This window comes from Diaporthe batatas (genome assembly GCF_019321695.1).
Source record: "Diaporthe batatas strain CRI 302-4 chromosome Unknown Contig00034, whole genome shotgun sequence".
In the NCBI taxonomy this organism is placed as follows: domain Eukaryota; kingdom Fungi; phylum Ascomycota; class Sordariomycetes; order Diaporthales; family Diaporthaceae; genus Diaporthe; species Diaporthe batatas.
In genome coordinates, this window is record NW_025408580.1 from 17,894 (window position 1) to 37,241 (window position 19,348).

A 19,348-nucleotide genomic window follows, 5' to 3' on the forward strand; every position below is an offset into this window, starting at 1 on the left:
TGTCGAGTGGTGTCGAAAGTCTACATGAGAATTAAACGCCTAATCATGAATCCTATTAACATTTGAACGTAGCTGACAGACCAGCTCGGTATATGTGAAGAAGCGGCAGCCCGCCTACTGAGGGGGGCCCGCCTCGAAGAAACTCTGCATCATGGCCGCGAGCGCCTGCGCCCCATCCTCGGCAAACATCATCTCGCAATTCCTCCAAGTCTCCTCAGCCTTCTCCTGCGCCCGCACAAACATGACCTCCTCGTACTTCCTCAGGAGCGGTGCCAGCGCGTCACCGAAATCTCTCTCATCCTCTCCGCGCGCAGCCCACGCCTCAGATACAGCAGCGGCAAGGTGCAGCGCGTCCCACATGGCCGAGTTGACGCCCTCGCCCGCGAAGGGCGTCATCACGTGCGCGGCGTCCCCGACCAGAGTGACCCCGGGCTTCGGGCCCCACCTGTGCCCGATGGGCAGCATCACGAGAGGCTTTATCTGCACCCCGTGCGGGGCCTGCTCGTCGAGGGCCACCGTGATGATCTCCTTCAGGGCGGGGCCCCAGTCGCCGTAGCTGTTGGCGTCGCCGAGGAAGTGGGCCTTGAGCTCTGGCACGGACATCCTCGAGAGGGACTTGATCATTGCGCCCTCGTCGCCGCCGGGCGCGTTGGTCATCAGGTAGATCAGGGCTGAGCCCTGCGCGGCGCGGTGGCTGTTCAGGCCGTGTTTGTTCCCCAGCGCTATGAATGACCCCTTACCTACCAGGCCTGCCAGGTGGGGATAGCGCGTTTCGATGTCCCTGATGTACATCGTGAGGTACTGCAGCCCACTCGACTGCGGCTTGACTTCACTGACGAGGGGCCGGATCTTGGACCACGCCCCGTCGGCGCCGATGACTAGGTCGTACTTCTCGAACGATACGGCGGAAGGGTTTGTCGCGGAGCAGAGTTCCAGGGTCACCACGCCAGTCGTGGGGTTGCGTTCTGCGGAAAGCAATTTCGAGTCGTACCTGATATAGGCCTCTGGGATCTTGGACATGAAAAGCCGGATGATGTTGTGCCTGGAGATCTCAGGCCGGTTGGCAAGCCCAGCCTGGTCCGAATGTAAGATGTTGCCGTGCTTGTCCGAGACTATCATTGACTCCTCGCAATCCCCAGTCAGGGGGAGGAATTTCTCGTAAAGTCCACATGCGCGCACTGCGGCTAGACCAGATTCCTCGTGGAGGTCGAGCATTCCTGACGGTTCGGCGAGCTCTTTGTCCGTTGGACGAGGGCGAAGTTCGTAGATAGTAAAGGGGATGTTGTGCTGGTGCAGCAAGGCACCAAGGGTGAGCCCAGCAGGACCTCCACCGATAATAGCGATTCTTGGTTGCGGCTGTGCCATGATGTGGGTTTAATTACCAGGTAAAGTGATACAATTTGGCTCTAAAATGCCTAGATGTTTGATGCCCAGGTGGGTTGGCGATGCTGTGTCACAAAGGCTAGAGTGGCTGACACAAGGAACGGTAACATCTCGGCTTATATAGTCTGTAGCACAGACAAGAAAAGCTATAGACAGTTCCCGTTTTCCTATAAGTGGTATCAAACCTGCCCGTCCGTGCGATATCCGACGCTGGCTGCTGCCTTCGAGGCCGGCGTGATAAGCGCCAGGCAGCTTTGGCGGAACTCGGTGAATTCGGCAGATTCGGCAGACTCGGCACACCCGATGCTGCGAAACCTGAACGAGGAGGATCAACAAGCGCACTGCAGCGCACGCTTCGGCCACGAGCTAGTGGCCGTTGGGACCTGCTGACGGGCGGGAACACCTTCGGGGCCGTTCTGATACCAGACATGACAATTATAACTACGTCCCTACCTACCTAGGTAATCTACTGGTTTCGCTTCTATTCCGCATACGCCCGGGGAGATACATGGCGCCTTTATACGGTAGGTAATCTACAGTGACCAGACTGGGGGCACAGAGTCACTTGAGCACCCATCACCGGCATGACTTCACTTGGTCACCGAGGTAAGGCTATTGCACGAATTTCGCCTGTTCCATCACTGACCATTCAGAAGCAATACATTATACATATATCTTCTAGGCTGGGTGCTCTAACACCGCTCCTTTTGTAGTCCCACAGACGTTCGTCTTCGTTGTCTTTCGTAGCCATTAGTCGTCATTAACGAATTTCAGAATCCGCCAAGGTCGCTCCAAAAAAAATAATAAATACAATGAGAAAAATGGCGGCCTCCGAGGATCTTGTAGAGCCGCGAGACGGCAGGTTTCCCGCCTGCAGACTCGCGCTTCCACGCGCCCAGGCTTGAGCTCCCCAACGCCCAACAACAGCCCCGGGGCCATGGTCCAAACATCAGCGCCGAGGAGCACACATGATACCCGCATCTCTGATGACCTCGAAGCCTCTCTCCATGATGCCGACCCGCCGACACAACTCGCCCACGACAGTGGCGACGTTGCTGCTCTCTTTGGCACACCGGCCCATGTCCCTCGCATATGCGGCGCCGTCCACCAGCTGGCCCAGCTTCTCCCGGCTATCACTCATGTATTTCTCGAGCACCCAGTCCATATTGTTCACCTTTTCCGTCAGCCACTGTAAAGCTTGCGAGTTGGCGTCACTGGCACTCGCAGCCTTTTTCGTCTGTTGCGCCTGTTTCGCCTGTTGTTGACTGGCGGCCTTCAGGTGCTGGTAAAACTCCTTCATGGTGAGGTCGGCCTCGGAGGCTGCAGCCCGGGCTTCTTCTCTCTTGGCCAGGGTGGCGGGCAGCTGTATCAGCGTCTCGAGGGACTTGGAGAGTTCGTCGAGACGGGCTGCGTAGACCTGCAGCGCGAGAGCTTCTCGGGAAATGTCCAGGTCGTCGAGGCGTTTCGAGATGTTGGTTTCTTGCCGGTCGATATTCGTGATCTTGGTCTGCATCTCCGACATGTTCTGCTCGATCGTTGGCAGACAGCCTAACCCAGTAGCAAGCCTCTTTGAGAGATTTACGATTTCTTCTCGCGCCTGCTCGAGACCCACCCGGAGCGTTTGGATGTGGGAATCGGACATCCTCAGGTTATCAGCCTGGGTTTGCTCCACGGTAGATACTCTTGCGCATAATCGAGCTTCAACCTCTGTGATATCCGTCTGATTCTCCAGGGATTCGATCCTCCCGTTGTATCTGAGCGACTGGTCCTCAAGTACCAATAGTCTATCCATTGCCCCCTGGACAGTTTGCTCTTGTTTCTCTAGGGATTCGATCCTAGCGTTACGTATTTGCGACTGGTCCTCAAGGACCAAGAGTCTATCCATGGCCCCCTGGATAGTTTGGCCTTGTTTCTCCAGGGATTCGGTCCTAGCGTTACGTATGAGCGATTGATCCTCGAGGATTAAGAGTCTGTCCATTGCGCTCTGGACAGTTTTCTCTTGTTTCTCCAGGGACCCGACCCTAGCCTTGAGTAGGAGCGACTGGCCCTCAAGGGCCAAGACTTTGTCCATTGCCCTCTGGACAGTCCGATCTTGTTTCTCCAAGGACTCGAACCTGGAGTTGAGTGCGAGCAACTGGCCCTGAAGGACCAAGAATTTTTCTATTGTCCTCTGGACATTCTGATCCTGTTTCTTCAGTGTTTGCTCGGTCGCTTTCAGTCTTGCGTCCCGTTTGTCCTGTTCATTGGAAGAGTCCAGTGAAATGGCAGTCGCCTCATCTTTCTGAGCCTCGACCTTTGCCTTCAGCTCTCGAATGGCTTTGTGGAGATCGTTGAAGAAGACATTTTTAGCTTCGAGAGCCGAGATCCTGACCAGCGTGTCAGAGAACTCCTTCCTTTGGGCTTCCATGGCCCCCTCTCGTCTTGCCAACTCTTCTCGTAACGAGGAGATGGTTGCCTGCATGTTATGTGTGGCCTGGTCCCTGGTCCCGAGCTCTTGCTCGATCTTGTGTAGCTTTTCGGCCTGGTCCCTGGTCCCGAGCTCTTGCTCGATCTTGTGTAGCTTTTCGGCCTGGTCCCTGGTACCGAGCTCTTGCTCGATCTTGCGTAGCTTTTCGGCCTGGTCCCTAGTCTCGAGCTCTTGCTCGATCCTTTGTAGCTTTTCGGCCTGAGCCTCAAGCTTCTCTGTCATATCCTGCATCTCCCGGGCGACACCGTCGTTGGGCGGCGCGGGAGTACTCGCGGCTGCAGACGCCCTTTCGAAAGCTGTGAACCTGGCTTGTAGCGATCTGATGGCATTGTCCCTGTCTTTCTGGGCCCTGACGGACTCGAGCCTTTCCTTCTCGAGGGATTCTACGCGGGCCTGGAGGTCAATATTGGATTGTGCCAGCGCCGCATAGTCGTCGGCCTCGGGGTGATAGCGGTCCTGATCCAGGGGCGTCTTGTGAGAGCCGCGAATCTTGAGTTGGAAATATGGTTCCTTGTGTTTGCAATCAGGTTGTTGATCTGTAGGTTGGCGGCCGTTTGTGCTGAACGCCGAATTAAGAGGCTTATCCTTGCCCCTGAAGTCGAACGATATTGCCTGAGTTCCTGTCCCGTCCGTGGTGGTCGAAATGGCCCTCTTCTTGGCCATCGGGGATGACTCCAAAGGACAGGGAGACGGCGAGCGTTTCATCAGAGCACGAGGCCTCGGTGGAGGTGCTGGTGGAGGCGCGGCGTCGGGCTCAGCTGTGAGAACACGTGCAAGATCCCCGTTTTTGTATTCTTGTGCCTTGAAGAGTTCATCGACTCCTGCAAAAACGTCATTCGTGGGTGGTGGTTTTCGCGGAAGCCGCCCGTTGATGAATTCGATCCATTGGTCGACCCAATACGTGGCGCTTGACCTCAAGCCCGAGGTGGGGTCATCTGGCGGGTCGTTGAAGAGATAGATTTCACGGGCCATAACAAAAATGTCTACTACGGACCTGACCACCTCGGAGGAGACTCCATATACACGACCGACGGCTTTCCAGAGATCACCAGAGGCGTGGAAGTCCCTGAAGGCGCAACAGGCCTTGAACAGGAGAGAGATGTTGTTTCCATAGCGGACCTCCTGCAGCGGTCGCTCGCGGATCTGATGATCGTCGGTAGGCAAACCAGCCTCCCGTATTGATTTGGCACGATCGTTGGTGTAGGTCTTGCGGAGCCAGGCTGTTCCGAACTGGATGGACTTGAAGTCCATGCCGAGCTGTGTGGCGCGGTCGAACCCAGGGAGATATATGGGCTGCCTCTTGGCCCACGCCGCGTTGATGCTGGACATCTTTGGCACCGTTGTCGAGCACTTCTGCGGGGGTGGCTTGAATGCTTCCATGGGGTTTGCGGGTGAGAGGGGAAGGGGGCCTGGCAGATGAAAGGCGAAGACGTCGGCGGACACGTTATGGTTAAGGTCGTGGCACGAGCCACGAGGACCCATCTTCTACCCGTACAGTGCCTGCCTTGGTGGGGTGAACAAGGGAAGGCAAGGGCCGGGGCACACAGCCAGACAGACACAGCCAGACAAAGCACAGCATATGTTGCAAACTGGAAGTCGCAACCTTGGAACCTCAAAAGCCAGCAAGCACACGGGTTGAGGGGCAGCAATTTTGAGTGTTGATGAGGAGAGGGACGCGTGAGGGACGCGTGAGGGACGAGGTGATACTGAGGGGGATCAGAATTTATTACACGGTCCTCATGCCCGGACTTGCTCTTCCCACCCATATCGATAATTTGGATGGAGTTACAGGCCTCCCTTTCCCCAGCAAGGACAGGGGCTCAGGCTGGCACCTGGCACTAGGAACATATCAGCTCACCGGCCGACTGTTGGTGGGATTTTGCGCATGGGCATTGTGAGGTTGGATTGAACTCAATGCTGTGGTTGCCCTTGAATTTGGTATCATTGATGTGGTAGGGGAACTGCATTGCACAGTCTGTGAGAGTCAGGAGGATGGATTCTTCTCACAGCTTCTTTTGACGTGGAGCACCCCGCAATAGACATGCCATTGTCATGTGTCTGTTCTCATCCTGGTGGATGAATGGTCCGTCTCCTCCAAGCCTCAAACATGCCCATGCGTTTGTTATCGGTGTCCCTGGTGTGCCGACCTGCCTGCCTGCCAAGTCCAGCCTCTTGCAATCTCCGGTATGCTTCTCTAAATTTGCTTCTGAGGGAAAAGGGTTTCAAAATCCTACCCCCCATCTTCTACTGTGGTAACATTGAAGCTCTCATCCATGCTACCTGCAGGGGACTGTGCTCTGTTGTGCATGCCACTTACACACAGCAGAAAATCCATTAAACTCAATAGTGCAGTAGTCCAGCTAGTGCAAATATCTCCTCAAATCCTCGGCCCCTTTGAAGACCAATTGTCCCATGGGGAAAGAAAGCTGTGATGGACGACTGATCTTCTGCGACCGCGGGGCAACCCTGCCACAGATAATTAAACTCCCTGTCGGACCTCCGCGCTAGCCAGAATAGCAGGGGTACCCGGCCCAGATCCAGGGGTGCTGCCGCGGTAGCCTCCAAATCTTTTTGCCATCCACCTGCCAGGCCTGCACCATGACCGACACTTTTTAGACCCCGCGACGTCATCTCCAACAATCTGGGCAGCCAACATCTTCACTGGAATTGCCCTCCTTGGTTGTTAACAGGACAGTATTTCTGAGGCTCTAGGTTTGTCCCTCTGATAACTGAATACTGCCTATCTTACACTCACCATGTGAACCCAGAATGGCCGATAGAAAGCCCGACAACATCCCCTCCGACCTCGTCAAAGTCGGCACCTTAACAGAACCCCGCGACAACGCCACCACCACCGCGATGCCTTCCCTCACCGGAAACCAGTCCTCCTCTTCCTCCGATGACCCTCCCCCTCCGCTCCCGAAGATCCTAGACCAGCCCACCCAGGCCGAGGACCTCGCCCTCGAGAACTGGATCAAGCGCAACACATCCTACATCTCCACCATCCCCTGGCACAGGTACGCCCAGATGCCCGTGCTCTCCTGGCTGTGGGGCTACCCCGACGCCGACTTCCGCCACGACTGCGTCTCCAGCTACATGTTCTACACGCGCGCCGTCCGCCGCAAGCTGACCGACGACGAGCGCGACGGCGTCCTCGAGCCCGCCGCCCGCTCCGCCGCCGCCGCGAGCTACGACCGCCCCATCGCGACGGGGCTGGGCGCCTGGCTCATGTCCCGGAGCTGGGCCAAGAGCGGCACCAGGGAGGCCGTCCGGAGGGCGGCGGAGGAGGCTGCTGCCGCCACCGCAACCGCAGGCGCTTCACACCACGGCATGGGCACCGGGACGGTCGGCGCGGACGGGCACATCACACACTTCTCCACCCCGCAGCAGCAGCAGCACGCCGGCACCGGCGCGAGGTTTGGGTTCGGCGGTGGCAGCTTCAACAACATCGGCAGCCGGGGCAGGGCGGTCGGCCAGCTGTTCAGGCGGGCGGGACGGGCGTCCGTGCCAGGCCTGCTGTGCTTCGTGGGGCTGCAGGTGCTCGGCGAGCCGTACCGCCTGTACCTGAGCGACAACGAGGCCTGGACGATGCACTCTGACATCCGCCTCATGGGCCTTTTCGACGACATGGAGAAGACCATGGCCGCTAAGGCTGGGGAAATAGAGGATCTCCTCCGCCGCAGGGGCTACTGATGTGGTCGGTTGCAAAGAGCTGTGGATGGGGCCAATCAGCTCGGTCTTCATGGCTATCGCGTCTTGGTGGCCATCGCGACGCGATCGCCTCCCACGGCTTACTACAGGAAGGGCAGCTGGAGTTTGGACACCAAAAAGGGACAGTGGTTTGGTTTTCGGCTTTGAATATGTACAAAAAGGGGAAGGATGGACACCCGGCCGGAATGTCCATGAGCATGCGCGTGCATTGAGCATGTGTCACCACCACCACCACCATCACACTGGAATGTGTGTTCGGGTGGCACGAGCAAGGGAGATACCCAGATGATAGGCCCAGCAAGGCGTCCAGGAAATCAATTTTGCAGATAGAGCACCTCCATATCCATAGCAGGAGGCAGGGTCACGAACTACCTTTTGGTGACACCTTGTACAGTACAAAATTCAAGTCACCGGGCAACAGTGGGTGCATCTAAACAGTTTTGGGAACAGCCGCCTCGAACAGGGCTTCATGTGTGTATGTAGATTTTGCCAGTAGGCTCCGTTGCCATGAAAACATCCCCCAGGCCAGGGTCGAGTCCTCCGTCAGCCATAAATAGTTCCCTAGCTCCCACCCAGTACATTCCCATGACCATGGCATATATATATATATATACTTATTTGGCGGTCTGATCCAGTCCCCATCGGACACAAAACGCCGTTTCTCCAGAAACAAAAGTCGTTAACCATGTCATAAACAAATCCCAAGCCAGAACGTTTGTCTAGGCCTCTTTCATCCCAAAAGTTGCAACGCCCGATGCAGAATAAAAACAGGAGAAAAGAATACGCATGCCCGCCCAGACTACCGCATATGAGCCGTTCTTGGATCGCACCAGTCGGAAAAGAATACATTAGATGAAGTCCTTGCCCTGCGCCGGCCGGCCGTCCCCAAGGCTGTCGACCTGCCGCAGGGGGTATGCCGGCGGTGACGAGTAGCCCGGCGGGCCGTGCGAGTTGGGCCTGCTGTAGGCCATGCCGACGTCGCCCGAGTTGTCGGCACTGTGGTAGTATGTATCCTGGTCGTAGTGGGCGTACGGGCCTTGGGGGCCTTGAGGCCCCGACTGCGCGCCGCCGTGCGTCCGGTCGTGCTCGGGTCGGTACGGCGAATATGCTAGGTTGGTTGGTGTCTGCGGTGTGTGTGGCATGCTGAAGGACTGCGTCGACGGGTACGAGTGGTAGGCGGCGCCCGGGTCGACACCGTTCGTGGGCATGGGTTGATAGTTGCCGGTGTTGGCGCCGAGCCCTGCCTCGGCGCCGTAGCCGCTGTCGTTCCTCGTCAGGCCCAGGCGCTGGGCCTCCTTGTTGGCCTGCCTCTCGGCCTGCTCGGATAAGAGCTGCTTCTTGAACTTGGCCATCTTGAACCAGATCCACACCCCGGCTAGCACGGTGACGACACCAGCCACGGCGAACAGGGCGTTCTTCACCGTCGCGCCGTCCTGCTCCTCTACCAGTAGCACGCCGAGGTAGACCAGGATGAGCTGCTTGGGCAGGGTCAGGAAGGTCGAGACGGCAAAGTGCCAGAACTTGACGTCGCAGGTTGAGAAGACAGCGGTGGAAAGGTGGGAGGGGATGATGGAGAATCGGATCACGAACACAATCTGGGTACTGTGTTAGTCAAGTTTGGACGTGGATTGCCGTGCAAGTGCCAGTGGGGAAAAGGACATACCCAGAATCCGCCATCACGGCATAGCCTTGCCATAGCACCGTATGTGAGATTCGTCCTCTCCATCTTCTCAGCCTTCCTCCGCAGGAACTTCTTGAAGGCGAACCATGTTCCGACTGTTGCCGACTGCATTAGTTACCGTCTCACACAATGAACGGGGAAAGGTTTCTGGATGCGACAGGATAGGTAACTCACTCTCGCCAATGAAAGTCCCCGCCGAGACGACTGCGAAACCAATCCACAGCCCGTAGACAACACCAGCCAGCAGCGCGACGACCTCATGGCCGAACAAGGGCGGGAACGAGATGATAAACAGGATGGCGACAAAGATCAGCCAGCCGGCAGGAATATTGCGGACCTTCTCGGCGAATGGGCGCAGGGCGTCGACAACCTCGTCGTGCTTGAGGGTTATAATCGCCGTCAGGACGCCGACAATTATCAGGATGATCCACATGGGTATGTATTTGGGCGCGAAGAAAACCCTCTTCCAGTTGACGGGCTGGTAGTTTGGCTCGAGGTCTTCTGGTGTCCTGTTGTCGGCCTCGGTCTTGCCCTTCTTTCGTTTTGGGTCGTTGGCATTGCTGCTGGCCTCTGATGACGTTGAATTCCACATCCCTTGTGCCCCCATCTCGATGTCCTCGCTTCTGTCTCTGCTGCCTCCCATTGCCGCATGTGTGGTGGTGGCTGTTGTGATTTAATGACGTCGGTATGTACTGGTCGGTGCTGGTCGATGCTGGTGTGCCCGCTTCTCCTTCCTTCTTTTTGCCCACTCGATTCGCAGTTAGGATACTGATGAATCTCTTTGTCCCGATATATCTAGTCAGTGCTCGAGGAAATGGCGAGTCTCGGGCGGGTGGCGCTGGATACGGAGGATGCACGGAGTGGGTGGTGGTGGTGTAAGTGTGCGTGTATGTGGTGGCCAAATTCAAAGAAAGGGCAAGATGAAGCCGGGTGGAATTGCGGCGGGAAGGAGGAGAGTCAAATGTTAATCAGTCTATATTTGGTACGCGAACAAGTAGCGAATACAAGGAAACAAGTGGTCGAGGGGGCGGTTGGTTAGCAATCGAGGATGGGAAGTCCCAGGAAACAACCAAGGGCCTGGGAAGCGTGGAGCCTAATGATATTATGGTATGGGGGTCGGCTAGCGCTGGAATCCACAATATAGAGGTTGAAACCCTTTCCTTTGTGGGACCGGCGCTGGGCAGAATGCAGCATGCAGGTTGAAAGAATGGGGGAGGTTCGAGCTTCTGCCCAGTGCAGCCACCCCCAAGACGGTGGACGGTGGGGTCTGGGAAGAACAAGACGGGACCTGAAACTCGAGACACGAGCCCCCTCTGGCGACGGGCTGCAGGCTACTGGGCCGAGTGGCAGGCTGACTGGCTGGCTGGCAGGGCGTGGGGTCTGGCTAATGATTGGGCTGGGCTGGGCTGGGCTGGAAGGCTGGCAGTGCTGGCTGGCTGATGAGCAGGCACGCAGGTACGTACCGAGTAGGTTGGTAAGGCAGAGACACCCCTGCCACGCCACCAGCGTCGTAGATTGTACCTTGCGTGCCTGCCCCTGCAGCGCTTATTTGCCTCTTTTATTCGGCTTGGCAGCCGAACTGTCATTTCGTCCTCCTTTTCGTCGACCAAGCGACTGGGAGATGGGGATTGGTGATGGAGATTGCCAAGCAGAGAACCCAGCTGCCGAAGCTGTCAATCGCAATCACCACCGTCGTCATTCCTGATCCCACAATCCCACCCACCGTGCACACTTGAGTATATGTGCTGCGTGTACGTGTGTACGGAGTATGCATGGACAGGCTGACAGGACACATTTTATTGCGAGCACCAGCACCAGCACCAGCACAGAGCCCAAGCAGCGCCGTGATCCGGCTGCTATCCGGCCAGATGCGACACCATGCGATACGATACGATACGATACAAGAAGAATGCACTGCCCGCGATAATGGGGCGCTGACCCTCCCCAGCAACCCCGGCGGCCCCAGCAGGCTCGTGTAAAACACCAGGAGCAGGCTGCTGTGACGGCGCCGACGGCATCAGACGAAGTCGATTCGTGTGGCTGCCACACCTGCCGAGAGCTACACGGCATTCGCCAGTCCGCCAGTCGCCTAGCAGCCCTGCTAGCTGGCCCTGCTGGGTGCCGCTAGGCCGGGTGCTCGAATGGCAAGAATGGGTGGACGAGATGCTGCGATGATCGTTGCAGGCCCAGCACTGCCACACCAAAGCGCCATCCGAATCCCGCAGATCAATGCAAATCAATCCCACATCCCAGAGTGGAATTTCCTTGCAGCCCTTGCTGGTAGCACTCTGGACCGTACCACAGTACGGGTACACCAGCTTGACCAGTCAGACCAAGTCCACTGCTGTCATCAGCGCCCTTGCCGCGCTCCTGCGTGCTGTGCCGTGCTGGGCCCTGCTCGGCTCTTTTCTTTTCGGGCCTGGCTCCTCCAGTCGTCTGCTCCCGGAACACAGGATCGCACATGGAATCGCGGCAACGCACAACGCAGGGCACAGGGGGCGCCTCTTGCAGGCCAGCAGGCCAGCAGGCGGCCAGGACACAGTCCACCTGGTACTCGTCGGGTATTTTGAGAATGCACCGAACACGGGCCGTATTCGTGGCCTGCTGGTCATAATTGCGGACTAGTCTGTCTGCTTCGTTCTCTGACAGCTCAAGATGGCTCGCTACCATTGCACCATGGCTTCTCGCCATCGTCCTCTTTCTGTCTGCCCGCGATACGCCCGCCCGGTCGTGGCCAAGCCCGGAGATCCCTCCTGTAATCCCGGGGCCCTCACAATTCCACGCGGGGGAGCGACGATCCAGACCACCACGCGTCAGGCCCAGTCTCCAAGTCCACCACCGCCCCTGACTCGGGCCAAGCAGGCCTGACAGTCAAGACAAGCTCTCCGCCCAGCCCTTCCTGTTCCTGTTCCTGATCTTGGCTCGCGACGGAACGGGAAGTAAGCACCTCGTGCGCACTGACGGTGTGGGAAAAGCTCGACAAATAATTCAGACACACTCGCTGACCCATCATCATCCACCACGCACACAACCACGGGCACTGTATGGCCGGCCAACCAATATGGCGGGCTAACGAGCTTCGACGTTCTGGTCTCACCGAAACAGTTTCTGCACGACCAGCCCGGAATGTGCAGCTATCGCGAAAGTCATCCCAATTCTAGGCCGTGAGAGCTCTCGAGCTTTTCTGCCAGCGCCCTGTGCCTATGAAACCCAATGGAAACCAGGTCGCCTCGGAGCCTTGGCCACCGGTGATGCTGCACAGCCCGGCAGCCCCGGGTCACCCACCCAACCAACCTTAATGTGCTTACACACCAATGCCATTGAGCGATCACTCATCAAAGCGTGCTGACGGTTCACATCTGTCTTTCGGCTCTTCCACTACCAAATGAACCGTCCCCGCACCACTGTCGAACCCGTCCAAACCTACAGGGTTTTGCCTGCAATAAGGTTAAAAAGGTACTTCTACCCTGATGGTGATGGGGGCCCTACCATAACTCACACTCTGTCAGAGAACCAGAAAATACAATTATCTTCACTATAAATACCTAGAAAAATAAGTCAATTCCAGTAGACTTACAATAATGAAACGGTAAGTAGGCTAACGGGAGAGAGGTACCGTTTTAAACTTAAGATAGGAGATTCTGATTGGTTAGTAGGGTAACACTGCATGTATTCACGCTAACAAAGTGCAGGGGAAAATCCTGTACGGCGAGCTCGTCCACCACCAGCACCGGAGCATAGTTGTGACGCAAAATTATAGATAAAAAGAATGTTCGGCTGTCTACCGGTGTAACAAGCGTAAGGGCGATGATGCAGTCCGGTATCCCGCCGGCGGAACCCATGCTGCCCCACACCATCCCGTCGTTTCACATCAGATGCCCAGGTGCCCGGCTCCAAACCGCTTCGAACCACCCTGCATCGAGTCGCATTTCCTCTCCTACAGAGCCTTGGCCAGGGCTGCCATGTGAGTTCATGACTGCTCACATATGTGCACAGACTCGGCACCCGCGTAGCCACTCAGGAGCTGCGGAGCTTACATGTCGCCGTCAGTCAACCTTGGGGATTCTTACAGCCCCCACCCTTCAAGTGTCGCAGTTCTCTGCTGATCCGATCCTCTCCATCCGCGTCTAATCAACGAAAGCGAGGCAGTTATCAGCAGCTAGAACGGAATAGCGACCGAGTTCTGCCTGCCTAGCCTCTTTGGCTCGCAGGAGAAATGTAGCATGTTCCAAACTAACAGCAACTCATTTATCCTACAGACAAATGTTTCACACCAAGGACCATTAGAGTGAGATTCGGCGGCCACACAGATCTACACCTTTACACTATAGCCGCTGTCAAGGGAGGTCGTTGCTAGTGGGTCAGGAACTCCGTAGCTCGCTGCTCGCCGAACAAGAAACCCTCGAGCTGTAACGGACCCGGTTACGTGGTGCGAGGTGTTAATCTTGTGCCCGGTCAGGGGCGTTCGGTGCTCAACCGGCGCTGCGGACCATGTGGCGCCGTGGTCACAGATGTGCCTGGACTGCCCCTGGCCGTGGCGGGCTCAGCTAGATCATGATGCGGGCTGACGTGGTGGGGGAACTATACTTCAAGCCGCCTATTACATTATTTCAATTATCCAGAAAAGGGGGTACTGGGCGTGGACAACTGTCGTGGTCTTCCTTCATCCTTGAACGCTGGTGTATATTGCTTCCGAATTATCAAAAACCCCATGTTGACCCGACCAGACTGACCACCCCGTCAGTCAACCCGCCCTCCGCCCGATGAGCATCTTGACCTCTGGACACCACTCCTCGATATTCGGCATATTAGCCGCCTGCCACCTCTGCGGCTGGTGATACCCCAGCGGCGTCTCGTAGTACAGGGTCTCGACGGCAAAGGTCATGGCCGCCTCGACGGAGGGCATCTCGGCACCGGCCTTCTTGAGCTCGGTGTAGAAGTACTGGTCTTCGAACTCGTGGCCCGAGGTCGCAAAGTCGACGTGGCGCGTCACGTTGAGGAACACGCGCGGGTTCCGCACGCTCAGCCCGCCGTTGAAGCCGTGCCCGTACTGCTCCGCGATGGGGGCCCCCACAAGGTCATACTTGAAGTAGTCCTCGACCTTCTCCTCGGACCGCGAGCACAGGATGCTGTCGCTCTGGAACAACAGCACGCGCTTCGCGTCAGACAGCTGCTCCCACACCCACGGGGACGTGAGAAACCGCGACACCGACGCCGAGTCGGACAGCTTGGTCTTTTCAGGGAGGAACTTGACCTCCACGCGGCCCTCGTCCTGCAGTCGCTGGAAGGGCGCCGACAGGGGCTCCACCCAGTTCTCCTTGAGCGTGAAGAGAACCATTCCCCACGCCGGCCCGAGCACCGCCGCGAAATGCAGCATTATTGGGATCAGGCTCGGGATCATGTTGCTCTCGATGATGACGGCCATGGGGCGGTCGGCTGCCGGCTGCGGCGGGCCCTGTTGTTGCTGCTGTTGCTGTTGCTGCCCATGGTTGTTCATGATCTTATCAAACGACGAGGAGGCGCCGGTGCTGGTCCCGCCCGGGGCGCTCCCGTCCACCGGCGGACTGAGAGACAAGCCTCCGGAGTCATCGACGACGGGAGGCTCGATGTCGTCTCCGATCGGGAAGAGATGCTGGAAATCAGCCGCCGAATGGATGCCGCCGCTACCTCTCCAGAAGAGGAAATAGCATAGAACGACGACGACGGCCACGAGTGCGTATGTGTACTCCTTAGAGCGGAGCCTCGACCAGGCCGGTGGGGACATATTGTGGTGGGGTGAGCCAGACCGCGCCATCTCGAGCGGAAGGTCGGGGCGATTTGCTTGACTTCGATCCGCCCCCGCTCACGGTGCCGGGGGAAAAGGTAAATAGAGGATAAGCTTTTGACCCCTTCTGTCGAGCCTGTGCGTGCCGGGTTATTATTAAAATGAATGCCAGCGCGTCCCTACGGGAGATCTGGCAGATCAGCTTCTTGACAGGTGGACCGATGGGTTTTCCTCCCTTGCTGGCGGCGCCCGGGAGCTAACCAAGGGGTTCAGCTCGTTTCTGGCATTTGGGCGTGCTCCTCCCTTTTTCGAACAATGAAGGACGCACGGGTGCTAAGACATGTTCCGTGCGTCACTATCTAGACTACTGGGCAGCTGCTGGGCAAGTTCCGTGGAACCTGTGGCATCAAGCGCGGGATGGACGTGCGGCTCGCAGGTCCCTATTTTCCAGCTGGCAAATGCATTGCCAACAACGTCACGCCACAGACTGTCAGCGCAGCCTGCTCGTCATTTTCGTCATGAAGACATTCTTTCTAAGTGAAATCGGAAGCTAGTCCGATCTCGCGTGATTCTTATATTGAGGCGATGGGCAAACGAGTGTTTGCTGCATTTGACTGTACTTCGGTCTACCATTTTCTCGTCCGAGGAGGTCTCGGTGTGTGGTTCGGTTTCATTTCACCTACAAGTCAAGTCACCTTATACCATACAACATGATGGTCAGGAAGTATCCGTGAATGACGAACATGAATGCATTGGTCAAATCGCTATCTCAAGAGTGTGTATCTGGGGGCGCCGATACAATGGCCTTACTCGTTCCTGTCTAAGCGCCGCCGAAGACCAGAAGACTCTGGATGCTGGCTCGGCCGAATCCATTTCGATGCAACAGCTCCCGACCCTTGTGAAGAGGGAACTCGGCAATAGCCATGACGTGGACACGCCCGGCACCAACGCCGGCCTGATCCAACAATCGGAGCACCGCGTGAAGCGTCTCACCCGTGGCAAGCACATCCTCCACCACCACAATCGAACCTGACCCGCCTTGGGGGACCTTTCCCACCTCCAACTCGAGACGCTCCTCCGTCGCATGGGCGGGCGTCGCAGACGAGATGAACGATGGCCCCTTGACGACAGAAACGGTGGGCGGCGGCAACTTACCAGCCTTGCGGATCACCAGCATGGGCCGCTTCACCTCCTGGGCCAGCGCAGCCGCGAAGATGAAGCCGCCGCTCTCGCAGCAGACGATGCAGTCCACGGTGCCCCATTCGCCGAGGAAGCGGTCTCGCAGCAGCGAGACGCAGAGTGGCAGCCCATTCAGCTGCTGGGGGATGCCGAGCACGTGGCGCAAGTCCACATTTTCGCGCGGGAAGCCGGATACCGTGCGCACCATGTTGGCCAGTCTCTGCAGGTCCTCGTTCAGGAAGGGGAGCAGATTTCGTTTGGCAAATTCCTCTGCCTCATCAGCCCCGGCCATTTCGTTCCTGAAGGTCAGACTGGGGCGGTAGGAGAGAGACTCGGGTGGGGACTGGATGTCATTGTCATTCACTGGGGTGGTGTGACTGCCGTCACCTTTGCCCTCTTTGCGAAGCCGTCGTTTCTGGTCGCACGCTTCGACGTAGACTTCGATGATCTTGTACTCTGGTACGAGATGCGAGAAGGTCGCGAGTGGGGCCTCGTCTCTCATCCCAGTGATGAACAACACATCGACATCCGCCGCGCCGCGTACCACTCTCAGGAACTGCTCCTGGGGCAAATTGGGTCGCTCCCTCAGCTGCCTCTTGAAGAATGCTGTCAAGTCCTCTCGGTGTTGCTCCTTGTAAACACGGTCCCACAGCACACGGCGAAGGTCGGCTCCCGTGGCTACCGCAAAGTCTCGCTTGGTAGCATCGCTGATGCTGGCTACCGACGTGGTGATCTGTTCATGATGGGTGACGTTGGGCCGAGAAAGAACGGAAGCCCACACATCTGCGCAGAAGTCCTTTCCAGCGCAGCTCTCTCCCGTGACAAGAACGATGATCTTCTGATCGACGCGCGTTTTTGGTAGTGGACAGGCGTATCTTAGCACGTCCCGCGGGTCCATGAGGCGTTTTAGACGGGCCAGCCGTTGCGCGTTTGGTCCAAAGGCCTTGCTTGCCAACAGAAGGTCTCTTGGGTCCGGTCCAAGGTCCGTGCCGTAAGCACCTCGTGATTGACTCAGAGAAAGTAAAATCACGGCGACATCGTAGACCCATTGCGTGACACTTCTTGCAACGTCAGTGCCATCTTGTTCACGAGACCAAACTCCAGTTATAACGCAGGCGAATTTCCATCCTCGACAGCCGAAAGCAGTTGCTTCAACCCCAACTTCGCTGACTGCGCCGCCGCCGTGCAAGAGGTGGAGGTAACAAAGGGGTGAGGGTCGATTCTCGATAGCCGCCACGAGGTGGTTAGCGACGCCTTCGCCTATGTGTTCTAGAAAGATACACCGCTTGAAAGATGAGGTCTTTCCACCGCCATGGCCACCATGCATCTTCGACATGTACGTCTCCGCGCCGAACAGCTCAATACCGTCCACGGTTTTGACATTACCAACTGAACCCACACCGCTGTCCAAGGTCGACAAGGTTGTGTCCAGGCTTGGATCGTCGCTTTCCGTTGACGACGCGAACATTGCTGCGGTCAGGCGCAGCTCGCCATTCTCCGAGTACAAGAACAAATCGGCAGATTTGTTTCGAGGAGCATCTTTGGCGATGTCTACGTCGAAGCTGTGAATCTTGTTCGCTGCGTCGTCTCTGCCCTCCAAACTGCAAGTCCAGTCCCTGATCCGATAGGTAGGAGCCGCAAATGCCCGGAACGTCACGCTGAGCACGATGCCGAAATTCGTTCCGGCGCCTCTGATAGCCCACAAAAGTTCAGCCTCATTCTCTGGGCGGACCGCGCCTACCGGTTGGTGTTGGCTCGGGACATCCCCGATACAGAAGATGCGATCTTCGTTCTCGACGCTGGCTATCACGGCTCCCACGACGGCATCGCATGCGAGTCCGTGCAGCCTTGCCAGGTGCCCGATCCCGCCTTGTAGCCACATTCCAGCGCCCACGCTCGGTCGGGAACCAAGGGGCACTGTCATTCCTACTGCAATTGTCTTCCGAATGATGTCTTGTGTTGTGCAGCCGGCCTCAGCTACAACCACGGCGCCGGCTCTGGAGCCTTCGCCACTGTGCCCTTCCTTGACGATGTGTACTTGGTTGAATCCGCTCATATCAACCGCAACGACGCTGGGTAAAAGACATTGGCCACTGTGGCTACCGCCGATGACGGTTAGGCCGAAGCCGTAATCCAAAGCATAGCCGATTACCTCTTGAATTTGTTCAATCGTGGTCGGCTTGAGGACGGGGGCAGGATGGCGGAGGAGTGCCTCGCGGTTCTTGATGATTCGATCGTTCGGTGCCAGAGGGACCGTTCTGGTCAGTGTTCTCAAGCAGGCCGCATGATTGGAAAATGCCACCATGAGCTCCGGCGAGCTAAACATGAGACGCCCCGGCTGAGCTCCTTCGCGACGGCCCAGGGTGCGGCATACTTTGCGCCACGCGGCCCGTATCGCATTGCCCGCTTCCGTATCGCTCTGCATCGAAAAGCCGGCTATGAAATTCGCGAATGTGTCCAATTTCTTGTCGTCGTCGGGCACGCTGACCACTCCGGTCGGGAAAGATGTCGTGTGATGGGCGACCAGATCCTCGAAGTGAAGGGCCCCGTTGTCGCGATGGAAAACCAAAATCAACCCTCTTTGATCCCACAGGAATCTGAGCATTTTCCGCGCCTGTCTGATGACCATGTGCTTATCCTCCATGCCATACATGCTGTGGCAGAAGAGGATCACGTCGTACTTGTCTCGTGCCTCGTCGACCGTCCGACTACCGCTTGTATCAGCGTGGCTTGCATGGGCATCCTCGGAATCGAATGATCGTTGACAGATTTCGGGGCTTTTCAAGTTGGGCAGAGGTGATCCGCTCTCCGAATTGTGACCGAGAGACTCTTTCAATTGTGCAGCAAAAAGGCCGTTGGGCTCATAAGCCCTGTACTTCCTGACCTTCCGTCTCAGTTGGAGCGGGAGATAGCCCAGGAGTGTCCTTGGGCCTGGGCCGACCTCGAGGACTGATACTTGGGGGTGAGAGGCGAAGAGAGGGCCGAGGAGTCGTATTGTTTGAGGGATGATGAAGTCTTCGTAGCTCATCCATCCCGCGCCATGCGTTAGGACGTCGAAGCCCGCGCTGTACTGTGCATCTGACAAGGGCTGCTTTAGGGTCGACAGCTCTGCACCCTCAGCTGACTCCCGAAGAGCCTTCTTGAGAGTTTCAAGGGTGGCCAT

At 57.1% G+C, this 19,348-nt stretch overlaps 6 protein-coding genes across 6 annotated transcripts; 1 reads left to right on the forward strand and 5 right to left on the reverse strand.

Annotated features, from left to right (window-relative positions):
- Nucleotides 1-44: 44 nt before the first annotated feature.
- On the reverse strand, nucleotides 45-1,567 carry KVR01_013831 (uncharacterized protein). Its single transcript, XM_044791614.1, has one exon. The coding sequence runs from the start codon at nucleotides 1,363-1,365 to the stop codon at nucleotides 115-117; it is 1,251 nt and encodes a 416-aa protein (XP_044637175.1). The 5' UTR covers nucleotides 1,366-1,567; the 3' UTR covers nucleotides 45-114.
- A 468-nt stretch (nucleotides 1,568-2,035) lies between these two features.
- Nucleotides 2,036-5,537, reverse strand: KVR01_013849 (uncharacterized protein). Its single transcript, XM_044789418.1, has one exon. It carries the CDS (start codon nucleotides 5,330-5,332, stop codon nucleotides 2,333-2,335), a length of 3,000 nt encoding a protein of 999 aa, XP_044637193.1. The 5' UTR covers nucleotides 5,333-5,537; the 3' UTR covers nucleotides 2,036-2,332.
- Nucleotides 5,538-6,290: 753 nt separating this feature from the next.
- Nucleotides 6,291-7,998, forward strand: KVR01_013830 (uncharacterized protein). The gene is made up of 2 exons (XM_044792037.1): nucleotides 6,291-6,562; nucleotides 6,619-7,998. Exon 2 carries the CDS (start codon nucleotides 6,620-6,622, stop codon nucleotides 7,541-7,543), a length of 924 nt encoding a protein of 307 aa, XP_044637174.1. The 5' UTR covers nucleotides 6,291-6,562; nucleotide 6,619; the 3' UTR covers nucleotides 7,544-7,998.
- A 411-nt stretch (nucleotides 7,999-8,409) lies between these two features.
- KVR01_013835 (uncharacterized protein) lies at nucleotides 8,410-9,885 on the reverse strand (the record flags this gene model as incomplete). The annotated part of the gene is made up of 3 exons (XM_044792618.1): nucleotides 8,410-9,156; nucleotides 9,225-9,337; nucleotides 9,417-9,885. The coding sequence occupies 3 exons, from the start codon at nucleotides 9,883-9,885 to the stop codon at nucleotides 8,410-8,412; spliced, it is 1,329 nt and encodes a 442-aa protein (XP_044637179.1).
- Nucleotides 9,886-13,986: 4,101 nt separating this feature from the next.
- Nucleotides 13,987-15,006, reverse strand: KVR01_013837 (uncharacterized protein; the record flags this gene model as incomplete). Its single annotated transcript, XM_044793830.1, has 1 exon — nucleotides 13,987-15,006. The coding sequence occupies one exon, from the start codon at nucleotides 15,004-15,006 to the stop codon at nucleotides 13,987-13,989; it is 1,020 nt and encodes a 339-aa protein (XP_044637181.1).
- Nucleotides 15,007-15,826: 820 nt separating this feature from the next.
- On the reverse strand, nucleotides 15,827-19,348 carry KVR01_013843 (uncharacterized protein; the record flags this gene model as incomplete). The annotated part of the gene is made up of 1 exon (XM_044794081.1): nucleotides 15,827-19,348. One exon carries the CDS (start codon nucleotides 19,346-19,348, stop codon nucleotides 15,827-15,829), a length of 3,522 nt encoding a protein of 1,173 aa, XP_044637187.1.